We start from the raw sequence: 16180 nt of genomic DNA, 5'->3' as shown, positions 1-16180 counted from the left end.
AAACAACTCGAACAGCGTTATATGAACGGATTGACCGATCATGTTCACAAGACCAAAATATAGAGCACGGTATACTCCGTACTACATGACGACGGATGATTCCTGATACGCTACACACAGATACTGCGCGCGTCGATAGGCAGGTAGATTGTACGGAGGTAGTTTTTACCTTTCTGATTATTTTCACGTCTTCCACTGTCCTCGTACCAGTTCAAAAGTACACACTTTGAACGTACACGCTGGACGTATAACACACATGGTGTGTTCGAGTTCAGTATCTAAAACCGTTCCTCTCTTCCCTCTCCCTTCGTCCAAAGAAATCCTAGGCGTTTGTTCTGTTCTCCTAGAGCACCCCGTCGCTCCGCGACTTGCTATATGTACCTTGCTCGGATTTTATACTGTACCAATAAATAAAACCCAGACGCTCATCGCGATTCTGAAAAACAACCAACCAACGAAACAAAACCATACCATGCAGAGACACCGTCGGGACTGAGCTGATGCTGCTATCATGCTTCATTGATGCGACGCTTCACCCCTCCATGTCAGACAAGCAACTAATGCTTCTCTCAGACCGAAACAAATAAAAGCTCACATATCAAAACACAGAAATGTCGAAACAACAAAATCCGAAAAACAGTCTTCCGATTATCATCCCTCGGCAGAAATATCCTGGCCCCTTGTGGCCTTCATTAACGTTATCGATGGCGACATGTCGGCCATGTTCGATCGTTCCAGTAGCACAGCCAATTGTTCCACGTCACCGTCGGTCGCGGCTTTGGCTTGTTCCCTTCTGCCAGGTCCAGGTCCGTCTACCCCAGTTGACACGTCCGGCTTCAACGGCGGTAAAGGTGGGTGCTGGTTAGTGGCCTTGCGCTCTCTGATGATCTTCAGGAGCGCAGTGACTTCATCCTCCAGGTCGTCTAAGTCCACCTTGTCCCTACCACTACCAAGAGTCAACTTCTTACGATACGTCTTCAACATGCGCGTGGCCTGTTCTGTTGCCATGCCCATACTGCCAAAGTCGGATGTCTGGCTCACACTCTGTCTGCGACTTGCAGCAGCAAAAGATTGGGATCGAAGTTCGGGAACTGATGGAGGGCGTCGCAGCCGGCCGTTATTCGGTTTCTGACGACTTTTGGGCGTTCCCGGCATTGACAGAGGTACTGGAGGAGGAGGAGGAGAATGCGAACGGTCAACTGGTCCTGTCTTCTCCGCTGTGGTGGTAACATCTTTGGCCAAATCGATCCTTGACCGCTGCTTTCTCGGTCGAGACGTAGTTCGAACTGGCGGAGAAGGGGAACGGCGTGGATCTATCTGCTCTGGATTGGGTGATTTGCTCGGTACAGGAGCGTCGGTTGACTTCGTCGGGGTATCTTCAACGTCTTCCATCGTAGTTGATAGAGCAAGCCTGGAAGTTTTCCGTTTTAGCCGAACAGGAGACAAGGATCTGGGCGTCGAAGGTGAGGGAGCGCCGTTATCCCGAGTTAACTCTGCGAGATCCATCTTCGTCAAAACTTTTCTCAACGGTGGGAGAGCAGCAGGAGTCGGCTTTGATGCCAGCTCGCTATCTGATTCGTCAGTGGAGATCCCCAGCCCAGGAGTGCGTTCTTGCGAGTCCAGCGGCAACGTCAAGGTTGCCCTGGAGATTCTCCAAATCATTATCGTTCCATCCAATCCCGTGCTGACAACAGTGCATTGGCGAGTGCCACTGGCTTCCGGGGCTTTTTGTCTGAGAAGGGAGATATCGCTGACTCCTTCTGTATGTCCGGATTCTCGACCCAACAAAGCCATGTTTCTCTCGTTGTATACTCGTATCGATTTATCCATGGAGCAATAGCCGACCAGAAGACGATGGGAGCCATCAGCTCCTTCAGGACTCGCCGAGCTCACCATGGAATTGAGGAACACAGTGTCTTCGTTTTCCCCATCTCCAACCTTGAATGAATCGTTCAAAGTGCCCGTCGAGATCTCAACTTGGGTCACGCGGCGATCCATGCTGGACACCAGCAACAGGTCGTCTGTGGAGATGGTCATCGACAAAGGCGACCCTTTGAGAGTCAGCACTTTTGTGTTCAGATATACTGGCGTCTGAACGCCATCCTGGTCTCGCAGAACACGATCTCGGATAACAAGTGAACGGTCGGCTGAGCAGGACAGCAATTTTCCCCCATTTTGCACGAATAGAACTTGGTTGACAGACCCAACATGATCATCCATAGTTTGCAGCAATTCGAATGAATCCCTTGCGATCCGGTACAGCTGCACCATCCGATCCCTGCTGCACGTCGCTATCAAGCTTTGGGGGTCATGGCTTGTAATGCTCGTGATTTCGGCACTGTGAGCCCGAATCACCTGTGCTTCTTTCCATTCTGACACCTTTATTAATTTGAGCAAACCGAATCGATCTCCCACGACGAAGCAGTTGATCTCCTGTATGTATCGTACGCGAGTCAACTCATTCTCACAGTCATTCGCATCCGCACTGCTGTTATCGAGGTCGACAATTTCTTGCTTGATGAGCTCCCCTTGAGAGCTCCAGAACTTGATCTCACCATTCTTAGACCAGGTGAGAAAATCGCCAAAAGCACAACCATCCGAGAGGGTCTGCACGCCGAGTAGTATACTATTGTGGGCAGCGAAAGTCGGCTGTGACTCGTTGGAGTCGCCCGGTTCGCAAGGCTGTAGTTGCAAACTGCCGTCGCTGTCAAGTGTAATTATATGAGAGGGTAACGTGCCTACTGCAGTGACACTTTTCGCTGTTTGTTGAACTAGCCCAAGTGAGCGTCGGATAGAAGAAAGTCGAGGAGGTTTACGTCGCAACATTCGGCTGGGTGAATCGATGCTGGACTTCATGAGCAGGTCAAAATCTTCAGACTGTAAGCCATGAGATGTACCGAGGAGTAACCTCTTAGTATGTGCCAAATATGCAATTGAAGATATCGGGAAATCCGTCTTCTTGAATACTCTCAGTTCAAGCGCAGTCTGAGAGGTATCCACCAGGCAAAGATGCCCCGTCTCAGTCCCCACGACTGCCAGACAATCATCAACGGCAGCCACGCAAGTGAAGGTTGAATCAACCATCGAGCCTAAAAGACAATTTCGGCCTTGTAAGGGTGCCGGTCCCGGGGCGGCACCAGGGCTCGTGGCGTAGGCATCCGATGCCCTGAAAAATCGAGGCTTCCTGGTTGGAGATTGTTTCGGATTCTCCTTCGCTTGCCAGATCTTGATGTGCCTTGTACCAACCGTAATTAGACTGTTGCCACACCAAGTCATGTCACAGACGTTAGTCGTGCATTTGTTGGCCGAATGAAGCGTTACTTGACCTGTTCTTGAATTCAGAGACCACACAAACAAAAATCCATCATTGAGGTTGCCCAAGGTTGCGAGAAACTTCATGTCACCACTGAAGGCTATGCAGCGCACCCCATAGGTGTGGTCACTGACGACAGATGTCGGTGTCTCGCTAGAGGCGTCTTCGGCGGTAGAGAACAAAAGCACTCTAGGGTTATAGCCAGATTCTCCGACCGCAAGCCATCGACCATCTTGGCTCAAGGCCACACATGACGCAGACTTGATCCTTTCTCTTGCAGTCCAAGTCTGGGATCCGGATTCATCCAACCAATCTCTTCCCAATGTCCCGCCTGCAAAGTCACCCTGCCGCTTTCTGGGGGTGAATGTGGTTGTCCTCCTCTTTGACGGCGTAGTGGCCGGTGAGCTGTCGTAGTGAGACGTTGGAGGATGGAGCGAGTGAGCCGTCGGCCGGGCTTTGAAATACCGGTGTGAAGGCGTATTGTCTGGTTCGAGCCTTGCGAGGACCGCGACCGCTCCAGCGCAGTAGGCATAGGTATTCGTCGGCGCACAGCATGCAAGGCCATTGGGGCTATTCGTGGTCGTCCCAATGACTCGTTGCAACTGTAGTGTAATGTCTGTCGATCGCGGTTTTCGATTGATTCCAGACGGTGTTTTGGCAAGAACCGGCGACCCTGTGGGAGTCGCACGCAGGGAGGGGGTCTGGGTATTCAGGCGGCTTCGGAGGCCGTACGGGTGAGCAGCCATCTTCGCTTGTCATATGTCAGAGAGCTGACTCGTATAAGTCGTGCTGCGTGGGTGCCATGCAAGTGTTTACTGTGCCAGCACTGCTGCGATCTTTGCTGTTGTGCTCCGTCGTCAGATTGGGGGGTGGTGTATCGAGTATGTGACCAAGAGTCACGCGTCGTTCGCCCTACGTTCAAGTGATGTTTCCGCCCATTTTGCAACAGACAAGACTCTGGATCTGCATTTCACGTAAGCCTGTTGGCGCGAGGTCGATTTGTTTATGGACCAACACGATGGCGGTGGTGTTTATTGAGCTCGGTGCACATGTTTACATTCCTCCATGGGGGACTCAACAGCCACACGAGGCTGGTGACCCCAAATCCAGGGACGTGTGGCTGTGGCTATGGTTGTGGCTGGAGAAGCTGTGGCTGTGGCTGCCACATATGGCTGACTCATTGCTTATGTCAGTCACCCGAATCGCGGAATCTCCCGGCTAAATGACTTGCTGGCCCAGAGTCTGGCATGCAGGCGAGGCGAGGATCCTCCATCGCCCACGAGGAGCAGAGACCCATCCCCCTTGTACAGACCCAGCAAATCTGCATGGTGACATCGATGGCTCACCGTGATATTCCTTCGCAGTCTCGCAAAGCCCTCGTGTGCTTCCCTCGGTGCTTCACGGATGCCACCGTAGCAGTGATCGATGGGTGTTTTGTCACACCGTGCTTTGTCTTCTGTTGAACACTGCGCACCCTAGTGCTCCCACCGTTGAAAGCGTCTTCAAATGCCTTCTGGGTGTGATGTCGCAACTGTGCGACTTTGCCAAAGATTTACCAAGACTCGGGGTTCTTGGCTGTAAGCGTGTGCGAGTCAGTTCGAAGAGCATTGTTTCCCTTTTCGTTGGAAGTGCCCTCGGCGCAGAGATAAAATACGGCGTCTCATCACCACGGCACGATAGCTCACCTCTGAGAGGAATGCGGTGGCCTCGCAAGACAGGGTTAAGCGCTACTCGTCCTCCGTCGCGGTCGAAGCACGGAGCCTCAACGAAGAATGAACAGCACTAATGGGAAGCCACGGAAAGCCAACGTTTACTTGATAGGTCTCAATTGCGATGGGCTTGATGTGGCTGTTGATCATAGTGCAGGTCTTCAGACGATCTGTGGGCTACTCCGGGGTATGATACCGGGTTGTAACATCATGTTAGCCAGTCTCGAGGTCGATATGAACTCCGCCTAGCACATCTCGAGGCAAAGGTTCTGGTATGAAGGGCAAGGTGAAGCCTTCGAATTGCGAAGCACGGGCGAAAGTCGTCCCAAGTTCGCCAAAATTCGCATAGTGAGCTTGGAAGTCCGTGAGTGCAGGGGTTGAATGGTTCGTGCTTCGACGGTGGGTAGGTTTCGAGACGAGTTCTCACCATCAATCCTGGACGTCTCAAACAAGAAACTGCATTACCGAAAATGTCACCTATTGTAGCGCTTGTGCAACGTCACCCGGCGAGCGGCCCCTCGCTTGGACTGATCTACAGAGCACCAGGGAAAACGACGGATGTGATGCAGGCTGACTGACCACCTCCCGAAGGCACAGCAGGGGTCGGAGATGTAAGATGCAGCAGACGATTCGCCAGGCGAATGGACGGATGGGGCTCTTTCCCAATGCGGATTTTATTTCTCTGTATGCACCGTTACTCACGACTGTGGAGCGCAGTGCTCAAGCCACGTGTTGTCCGGGGAGGGTTTGCTGGTTGCTGACCGTATTAGCGATTACTTGGGATGTCTCGCATCGGTTTTCGGTTGGTCAAGGATACAGACAGACCACTCATCAAAGTCCCTTCTCGGTAACAAGTCACTACTCGTATGGCAGTGACGGCTGTTGGACGCCCGTGCAGAATCACGTCTTATTCTGCAGGCTACGAGAAGCAATCTACATCATGAGCCCAAGCAAGGTCGATTTCTGTCTGAAATGCCCTCCATACGTGGTGGTGGTGGTGGTGGTGGTGGTGGTGGTGGTGGTGGTGACGCCGTGTTGTAATGTTGAGCTGCTTATGTGAAGATGTACCTGTAACATGTCTGGCTCCGCTCCGCTCAGAGAATATTCTAGAGACTCGCCAAGTATCCAGAGGGAGCAATAACATTGCATTAGAGGGCCCCCGGCACTCGTACATGTACAAGCAGATGAATTGATCCGATGCCAGCCACCAACCGCCGCCTTCCCAGCCCAAGATACGGAGTCCTGCTATCAGTCTATAGATCGGCCGATTGACAGTCAGGGCCTGTGGGCCTGCATCTTAACTTCAGCGCAGTTCGGATCGCGGCAGTTGGCTGGCAAATGTCACCATGTCAACTACAGCCCATCCAGTACCGGGCGGCGGTGTTGGAAGAGCTCACCGGAAACCCCTTTGCAGAGGTACAATACCAGAAAAGGGTTAACAGGCCCGCCAGTCGACTTTTGTTGCAGGACGATTTCATGGTTGCTCAGTAACGGATCGCTCTTAGGCAGATCTTGGTTGGAAATGTGCTATTGTACTCCGTACTAAGCTCCGTATCTGATTACGTTCTTTTCCATAGTTCAGCCACATGGACGGGCTTTTTCCTTTCAGACAAGCCAAGATATTCATCAACATCATGAAAACCTTCATACGTGGGAAGAGTATGCAAAATAAGTGTTCCTGTTCAATAATCCCCAGCACATCACATGCACATACTCATGGGAGGTCGCAACTCCCAAGGACAAAGCACCACCCACATCCTCGATGCAGCGCATCCCACCTTCGCTAAAAGTGCACAATCAAAACGATCACAATCGTACCTGTGAAGGTTGGTATCTCGCTGCCCTTCTGGTTGAAACGCCATAGATAATAGTCGAAGTCCCAAATTCAAGAGGAAAAATTCCGGTTTCGTGTGGATCTCGTATTGTTGTTACAATGAATCTTCAAATGAATGCAGGGCGAACTCAGAATTGAGATCAGGAGCATTCTTGTCAAAGTACGAGTCTGAGGGATGGTAAAGAATGCCCGTTGATGAGAAGGCATCGAACTTGTCGAACTTGTCAGGCATCAACATCTCACTGAACGACTGATCTTGACACGCGCGGAGGGCATTGAGCTCGGCATTGAGCTCCGAGATCCGGCCAGTGAGACGGCCTACCTCGTCTGCTTGACGGGTATACGACTGCAGGAGGTCCTGGTGCTTCTCGTGGAGATCCTCTAGCTGGCGTTCCAGACCTTTGACGTGCTTCTCCTTGCGTTCTCTAAATGCTCTCTGGGATGCTCGATTTTGAGCGCGTCTTCTCTGTGAGAGTAGTTAGTAAAGATGACTGTGTGCCATAACCGCTTGGAACGCGAAACTCACCAAGTGCATGTTTGGGATGGTCTCCTTTTCCTTGGCGGGAGCTGACGTACTTCCTCTGCGCCTTCGCCGTCGGTCACTCTGGTCCAGTGAGTCCGAGTTGCTGTAGTCTACAGGGATCTGAGTTGTTTGCGTGGTCGAATAGTAATTTGACGAAGATGCTGGATATCGGAACATGTCGTACTGCATAGAAGCAGAGTTGAACATGATTTGACTCATTTGCTGAATTGCATTGGTCAATGGCACGTCCGAATCCACGGGCTACATGAGTTCACTTACATGTGGCGAGTCGGGGCTTGAGCCCTCAGAAGTACTGTCGAAGTAGGGTCCCGCTGCAAAGAGTGACTGACTCGGTGATTGTGAAGGTGAGCTGACAAAACCAAAGTCCATATTGAAATCGTTCTGGAGTAGCGATGCCACTCAAAATCGAAGCGGTAGTCGGTGTCTTTATCGTGGAATCAGGTCTCACGGCTATGAAGATCTTGTGAGTTGAGTAAGCGTTGGATCATTCAGGGTGAAGAGGAATGTGTAGGGTATTTCAGCATGGTCAATTCTCTAGCGACGGGATCTCGACACTGTCAGCCATTATCGACGCTATGAGTAGCTCCGTGAGGCTACCCTGGATCTGCCAACGCTAGCTTCTGACGGGGGTTTGTTCAGCCATTGCTGCAACCGTTGCAGACTCACCAACGGTGTCGTGCGCAAGCATTGTGTTGACCGACGGGAAAATGGATGGACCGGGAAGGCTCCACGCTAAATGGTCGCGCACCAAACTGTGTAGGGTAGTCTGAGATGCGAACCTGATTGGCGCATGCGAGGTCCTGGCAGGTCAAGGCTCTACTATCGTAGAAAGGGCAGAAGCACTGGCCCCAGGCCCATGGTCAGCACCAGACCCGGAGGGGACCACCGGCACGAGTACAGGGTATTGGGGAAAAAGAGTCTGCGGATGAAGGCGTATTCAGGGTAAGGTTTCGACCTATCCAGGCCGCGCCCACTAGCCTGCCACTGCCAGCAATCTTCGTATTGTCAACGCGGGGCTACCGCACAATATGAAACCAATATTGGCGGCTGCTCCGTGGACTCAGAGGGGGGAAACGCCTGAGAAAAATGCAGACGTGGCTATACTTCGCCCGACTAGGAAACTGCTCTAACGCCAAATGAGACTGGGCAGGAGATCGATGGCTCCTTAGCTCCTGTGCAACATCGGACAATTGCCGGTTGTTACCCGCACTAGGAGATACGCCAATCTGCTGAGTGAACTGCGTTGAGTGAAGTGTCTCCGGGTAAATTCGCTCGGCGGCAAATTAGTCGCAAGAAGACAGACTCGATCGTTGACCTGCAAAATAGGCACTCCTCGAGTCCTCAACGACTGAGCGGAGTCCGGGTACGTACTCTTGTCCTTGGATAGGGAGAGGGGTATCCGTACGGAAGCACCACGGCCCTCGCTGCACAGACTTGAGGCAGACCTAGGCGGATCCGTCTCGTCCAATTATGATGGCTCAGGGATCCAGGGATTTGTGCCTTGATCATGTAATACGATTTCTGCTTACCGATACGCCTTGGCAGCGTAGTGCAGCGCCAGACGCACTTGGGATGCAACCAGTCCACGGCCTGCTCGCTGCCGACTGGTCGGTTCGATAAAGTATGTTCACACCCCCTGGCACTTTCCTTAAGCGGCAGTTTGTGGCGTTTTTAAGTGCTATGCGGAAAACCGGTCATGGTGCAATGGCGTTCGCGCAGCAGATGAATCATGGTAGACGGATATTCCAACCCGCTTGACTCGATATAGCAATGGGAAACTTCGGACGCAATTTGCTCTTTGCGCGATCCTTAGCGGACCTGCACGAAAAAAAAAATACGGGCTTGGGACCAATGGAGAACTCTGCAGTCGACATGGGTCTTTTGCGCCCCGAGGCGTTCGTGTACGGCCATGGGATAGTCATGTGTCTGTCTGCAGCTCGGCCGGCGAGAGGCTGAAAAGTCGACCCAAAGATGCGCCAAGCAGGACACATTCCTTTTGCAGTAAGCGCGTCGATTGACCACGTCCACAAGCTAGTGTAAAAGTTCTGGAAGTTGATGGTGGTCTGGGATGCTCCATAGGGATGGTACAATTGTTGGCAGGGTCCATGTCTTCTCTCAGAAGGGCAGTTGGCAGTGTCCGTGTGTTCTCTCGAAGAGGCAGTTGCCAAGTGGAACTGCTACTATTCATTGATATTGCCTTGCAACGCGGCCAGGAGATAGAATTGTACTCCATACGGGGGCCCTTCATGTTGGTCCTAGGCCATCGTCGCCCTTCTAGCTGCACCTACGGCTTTTTGCCTGCCGGGTTGGTTTTGATCGTTTCGTGTGACGCGAGGCCTTCGCTGTCTCAGAATATGCCGCCTTATCCGTTGTATCCTTTGGTGTGTCGGCGAAGTTTGTACTGGGTGTAGTAAGAGATAGGCAGACGGAGCTCATCACCATTGAAGAAAGGGTCAGTCTGCGAAAGGACAAAAACAAATATCTGTAGAGACCCTGTAGATCGTTTGTCCGCTAGTCAACGGTTCCCCATCTCGAGACCCTGATTGTCACCGGTTCAGCCCTGGGCCAAAATTGCCCAGTTTCTAGAAGCCTAGACACGTTGTCGAATGCACTTGCGACATTGATGCTGACATTCAAGTCCGTAAGTCGTGCGAGCATGTTTCGGCGTTGCAGAATGTGGGCAGAGTCTTCCTTACTCCCATAGAGAGAAATTGTGTTGTCGCTGCAGGAGGGGTCATACCTGATGAACACCAAAGAATGGAAATGCCAAAGAATTCGGACCTGTAAGGTTTCATCAGAAGTTCGCCAATTGGAGATGATCGGGAATCTTTGGCACTCGGATTGCGCCAAAGCGTCCATATGCCGCAGCCCTTGTTCACGGCAGAGGGCGCTCACGAATTCAGTACTTCCACCAAGTCCCAGGTAGCCTTTTATCGTATGGCATCTGGTAATTGAGGAAGAGGCATCCCCAGGGCTCGTTCTTACCTAATACCTGCAGGCACAGACAACATGATGATGCTTGCCCAGTCCATCATCCACCCACCTCTACCAGAACTGTCCTACAGCCCTGAATCTTCATCTCCATCTGCTGCTCAAGTACGACCAAACCCCTCCAAGACAGAACCTCAACCTTTCAGGATAAGAGCAGCTACAACCGGGCCCTGCTGCTCCAGTTGTTGAGGCCCAAGAACCAACAGTTGTTCATCTATCTCACGATCGATAAGAGTCTTAAAACGCATACTAGGACTCGACGTGAACATGAACGTGGCTTCCCTCCATCTCCTTTCAGACCATTGCGCAATGAGCCATGTTTTTGGAAAGGGATTGCCTTTGTATGCAAATCGGTTTCGAGCTGGACAGTCCAGACTAGGAGATGGAGGCACTGAAATTCGTCTCCCATGCCGCTCGTAGACTCGGCATAAAGCCACCAGAGTCAGATCCACCATCTCAGCCTCCACAACGACAGAGTCGCACAACATGCTTCTGGCAGAGCGCCTTTAACTTGCTGTCTATGAACAGGAGACTTTCCTAAGTCCGCAATACTCGATTGGCTGATAACAGTCCATGTATCTCCGCAGAAAGGAAATAGTCAACCACACAGCGTATATAACTGAAGTCCTCAGATCAAGATCAACTTATCAGCCTTTCAAATCCAGACCTGGTGCCAAAAAAGAATCGTTCTGTCCGAGGACCGCGACAAGTGTCAACGCAGCAACAAGTATATCAACCTCTCGATCGTCCACCACCAGCAAGCCACCCAGCTCAAACTTTCCACTCGCACTCTCATAGCGCCCAACCTCGAATCGCTTCCCCGCCACAGCCTTGCACAGTGACAGCCGCCCACTCAACGCCATAGGCTTACCCCAGAACGTGGAGTCCTTGGAGAAACCCGACGCCGATGCGCGAGATGATGGAGCGTGTGACGAGGTATCCCAAACATACGCCACGCTGTCCTTGGTGAACATCTGTGCGCGCGAGCGATGCGATAGCGGCTCAACCTTGATCTCGTGCACACTGTGCGTCGAGCCTGCAGGGAAGATGATATGCACGGTGCCGAAGTTCAGGAGGTGCGTGCGGATCTCAGCTATGGATGAACTAGTCTCCATTCCAGGCTCTCTTTCTGCTGTGGATGAAGGTGTATCAACAACAGTGAGATGCGACGCCACAAACTTTGCTTCTCCGTTGATAGCCCACACTGGTGGAAAGACCGGGTTCGCGCGCAGAGTCGATTGGGCCAACTCCTGGAACTCCGGCGTAATGTCTTCGTGGAATAGCGCATGTAGCCGGGCTGTGAGATCGAGGATTTCGGAATGCTGGTTCGTCGCAGCCAATGTACGAAGATAGAGGATCCTCGTAGGTCGAAAGGTGACGGATTCGTCGATGGGGAGATCTCGCATGTCTTTGCTTTTGCTGGCCATGGTTCAGAGGACTTTGCGGGCAGCGCGCTTGGCGGTTGGTGGTTTGTGAACTTCGAAACCATATGAGATGATAGAGATGCGTATGTCCGTGTCGAACAATAATCTCCCTAATATACTGCCCTCACAGTAAGCTCTCAGAGTCCCAAGCGAACCCAAGCGAACAGGCATGTTGGTCACATGCGCCCTTCCTCTCGAGAAATCGCCATTGCTGCAACTTGCATACCACCTCTATGGAAGCCAGGGCGCGCAGTCAGCGAGGACTACATTCTATTTTTAAAGTCAACTCTCATGACAATTGCATTTTGGGGTCGAGGAGGGGAGCTAATCGGCGTCTGTTGTATCATCAAGTAGACACGGCACTTGAGACGATCAGTTCGTACTCGGAAACTGAAAACGGAGCTAGTCAGTGTAGAGTCGAGTAGAGGGATTTCGGCAGACTCGGACAAGAGTTGACCGGCTTTTGAGATCGACCCTATTTAGGTACTAGCTAGTGTGGAAAGTAGTCGGATACAGATAACTTCATTTGATACCATGGGGTGTGTAGACGTTGGTTTCGGTCATCCGATCTTGAGACCACCTCGTAAGCGAGGAGGCTACTAAATCATTTGACAGATGGAATCGGTTGCGCACCACCCTGTCACCTTCACTTAGGCATATATGGCCGCTGCTAAACCAGCCCGAAAGTACTCGACCTCGATCGTCACGAAGGAAAGAAAAGTCGAATCATCCCGTCATCATCGTTTGACAGGGGTGAGCTTGACGTTCAATGGCTGCAGATGCCATAGGATCTGGCCTGGATAGTCAGTACCGAATAGGGCGGACAATGACATACCGCGCCGATTTCAGCCGGGTAAACAAACAATGGGAAGATCAAGTGGGAGAAATTTGAACGCAAAATAGGAGGAAGTACTCCGTATATGTGGCGTGAGTGTTGCGCAGTGCTTGGCTCAGCCAGTTTTATGATTCAAATGACCCCGACGCGTCTATCAAAGGAAGAGTTGGACGTGGAGAGCGATGTGTAGCCGAGTGGATTCACATGTTTTTGTGCCAACTGTGTGCTTTTGATGTGACACGATGGTATTGGACCTTCGCGATACACGTTAGTCGCTATGGAAGAACATGAAGATCTTTGGACATGTGTCATGGACATCCTTCAAGAACTTGCCTTGTTCTCTGCATTGCTCCGCTCGTATGACGAGAAGTTGATTGGATTGGCTTGCCTCTGTCAACCCTGAGATCTGCGACCATGGACACACGCTTGGCGGGTTTCGACAATGGACGGATCTGAGAGTGCCACGAGGCGACAGGCATTTGCATATTTAGCCCCTGCTGAAGCAGGGATAAGTTGGGATACCTTGTATTCAGGGCCAGGCTCTGGTCAATGACAGCCTGGACTCCCCATACAATAGTTGATCATCTTGTTGGAAACTTGTGAATCAAGTATTCGTTCCACGTATGGAAGATCTCATATCGGGGCGAAAAAGCTGTGTAAACTCCTGAGTCTCATCACGGCCCCATCAGTGGGGGAGAAAGTGAATTAACGATATGTTTCAAGGGACCGCGCCTGCCGCCGTGGTCACGGCACGGGCCATGAGGCGAGGGCGAAACGCCACAGAGAACAACCGCTTCCCTTGCCAGGCAGCCAGCCAGCCGGCCAGGGGGGCGAGGACGGGATAATAGACGGATTATGGAGGAACTGAGGGCCGGTAGGCGGACAGATCAGGCGATCTCGCAACCCAATGGTGGTGTACTTCACTGAGTGCAGAGTACAATAGACTTCCGCCGGTGGTTTGCACGATGCGAGGTGGGTATCATGACAGCCCGACGCCGGCGTTTCCGAGGTCTGCAACCCTAAAGGACTCACTCAAAGCAATATGAATATTAGAATTTGGGAGCGACAGGCACAGGTACTGCAATCATCGAAGGCTCTCAGGGCGTAAAAGGTGTCACGTAGCACAATCAACAAGGGGAGAAATAGGGGAAAATTCCAGTGGGAAACACATGTGCAGAACACGTGCATTCCAGTTCCACGCTAGTGCGTCTCGGGTCTAGCGCTGTTTGGCAGCGATAGCGGGCGCAGATCACAATTGATACGGAGCACAATGAGATGAGTTACACAGGCTGGGGATGGGGAAGGGCATAGACCATAGGACGCTGTAGAGACCTCAGACCCGGTACCTGTGATGGATGACAACAGCCTCACAGGACACAGACACAAATAACCATCGCAACCTCGCCGGCCTCCTGCCACTCGACAAGCAGCCCCTTTTGTTCCTCTGCGGAGATGGCTGTCGATCCCTGTGCATTGCGGCGTCGCCGGCGCATGGCTGTCCCCTACTAGCCGTGTCTTTAGGGTCCTTGGAGGCTCTCTAGGCTCTGCAAGTACCTGGATAGACTGTGCCAGACTCCGCCGTGCTCCCATTCCTGTCAGTCAAGCTGGCCCCTTCTCTGCCTCTGACTCGCTCGCCATCGACGGCTCTTACCACCGCCTCCAAAAAGACACTGGGTCCTGCTCTTCCCCCGGCCATTCATAGCTTGACCTTGTGTCAATCGCGGTGAATAACGAGTGCTACCATTCCACCGCAGTTCTCCATCCCAGCATCTCTCTTTTCCCGACTCTGACCACGGCTACTCCCTGTCTCGTTGCCTCTATCGAGCTATACCCCCAGACCATCGAGACATCGACAAGCACCGCGCTGTGCCTCTCAAAGCCGGAGACAGGGTGTGCACTCATCACAGGTTCGGCTCAATTCCCCAGCATCTGAGCTACTAGCTGACGAGCGACCTCCAGCAGTTTCCCTCCCTGCCTTTCTTCGAGCGACACGAATTCGGCTGCTGGTTCTAACCTGAAGCCATCGACGACCATCCGCATACAACGCCTTTGCGCTTGTTGAGTGAACATGAGAGAAGACTAAACACAATAGTCTTCCGTTAGACGTTGAATACGACTTTTCCACACATATTCTGAGTGCCGCTGTTTGGGGAACCCTGTTGTGACGCGGCTCAAAAGATGGGGTGCACCGGGTCGAAGATCGACCCTCAGGAAAAAGAAGCGTCACAGCGGAATGCCAGGATTGAGCGTCAGTTGCGCCATGACCGGAAGGCTGAATCTCGCACCGTCAAAATCTTATTGTTAGGTATGATACCCAACAGGCGCAACCCTAGCTTGGACGATATTGACTATACACATAGGAGCCGGCGAATCCGGCAAATCCACAATCATCAAACAGATGCGCATAATCCACTCGAACGGCTTCCAAGAAGATGAAAGAGTACAAGTGCGAGCGGTCATTTACTCCAATGTGGTCGTTGCATTCCGCGTCCTGTATGAAATCATGCAAGACGAGAAGATTGAGTTCGAGGACGAGGCCAATGAAGCCCACGCCGAGTTTCTCGAGAGCATCGATTCCGATGTCGATGCTCATGAAGCATTTAGGGACAAAAGAGTCAAAGAAGCAATGGTGACTCTGTGGAAAGATGCAGGAGTACAAAAGGCCGTTGCTAAAGGACACGAATTCGCACTACATGATAACCTCAACTTCTACTTCCAGAACATCGATCGAATGTTCGAACCAGGTTGGACACCGAATGACCAGGACATGTTGCACGCACGACTTCGCACCACGGGAATTACCGAGACTGTCTTCGAGCTGCGCGAATTGACATTCCGAATGATGGACGTCGGAGGTCAAAGATCAGAACGTAAGAAATGGATCCATTGTTTCGATGGTGTTCAGTGCTTGCTTTTCATGGCAGCTCTGTCTGGATATGACCAATGCCTGGTGGAAGATGTGAACGCCAATCAAATGCATGAAGCTCTAATGCTGTTCGAATCTCTTGTTAACGGCGAGTGGTTCAAAGACAAGCCAATCATTTTGTTTCTCAACAAGATCGACCTTTTCCGCGAAAAGTTACCTGTTTCGCCCCTCTCGGCCCATTTCCCGGACTACACTGGAAAAGAGGGCGATGAGGAGGCATCGAAACAATTCTTTGCCAACCGTTTTAAGTCCATCAACAAAAACAGTGATCGAGAAATCTACATCCACTTCACCAACGCCACCGATACCAACCTTCTCAAGGCCACCATGGAAGATGTGCAGGATATCTTAATCCAAAAGAACCTTCAACGGCTTGTTTTGTAGTGCTGGCTACCAAAAGCTTTCTTGCCGCTTTCTTTCACGCTATTACCTCCGGGCGGCGCGAATTACGAATTTCTAATCATTGAACAAGATGACCAAATCCATGTCCATCATCCTTGCACAATGTTTAACGTATGCTTCGGATCTGCGGTATGGGTGACTCTTCTTTTCCGGGAGGCTGGTCTTCACACTGTCACTCGACAACGACTTATCTCCACTATCA

General features: G+C 51.7%; 4 protein-coding genes across 4 annotated transcripts; 1 reads left to right on the top strand and 3 right to left on the bottom strand.

The window, feature by feature from the left end:
- Positions 1–651: 651 nt before the first annotated feature.
- On the bottom strand, positions 652–4059 carry PV08_09444 (uncharacterized protein; the record flags this gene model as incomplete). Its single annotated transcript, XM_016383762.1, has 1 exon — positions 652–4059. The coding sequence occupies one exon, from the start codon at positions 4057–4059 to the stop codon at positions 652–654; it is 3408 nt and encodes a 1135-aa protein (XP_016232385.1).
- Positions 4060–6950: 2891 nt separating this feature from the next.
- On the bottom strand, positions 6951–7769 carry PV08_09443 (uncharacterized protein; the record flags this gene model as incomplete). Its single annotated transcript, XM_016383761.1, has 3 exons — positions 6951–7322; positions 7383–7601; positions 7659–7769. 3 exons carry the CDS (start codon positions 7767–7769, stop codon positions 6951–6953), a joined length of 702 nt encoding a protein of 233 aa, XP_016232384.1.
- Positions 7770–11038: 3269 nt separating this feature from the next.
- PV08_09442 (uncharacterized protein) lies at positions 11039–11818 on the bottom strand (the record flags this gene model as incomplete). Its single annotated transcript, XM_016383760.1, has 1 exon — positions 11039–11818. One exon carries the CDS (start codon positions 11816–11818, stop codon positions 11039–11041), a length of 780 nt encoding a protein of 259 aa, XP_016232383.1.
- A 3010-nt stretch (positions 11819–14828) lies between these two features.
- On the top strand, positions 14829–15960 carry PV08_09441 (uncharacterized protein; the record flags this gene model as incomplete). The annotated part of the gene is made up of 2 exons (XM_016383759.1): positions 14829–14955; positions 15011–15960. The coding sequence occupies 2 exons, from the start codon at positions 14829–14831 to the stop codon at positions 15958–15960; spliced, it is 1077 nt and encodes a 358-aa protein (XP_016232382.1).
- Positions 15961–16180: the final 220 nt, after the last annotated feature.

The sequence above is a fragment of the Exophiala spinifera genome (genome assembly GCF_000836115.1).
Source record: "Exophiala spinifera strain CBS 89968 unplaced genomic scaffold supercont1.7, whole genome shotgun sequence".
NCBI lineage: Eukaryota > Fungi > Ascomycota > Eurotiomycetes > Chaetothyriales > Herpotrichiellaceae > Exophiala > Exophiala spinifera.
This window is presented reverse-complemented; position numbering and strand designations above follow the sequence as displayed.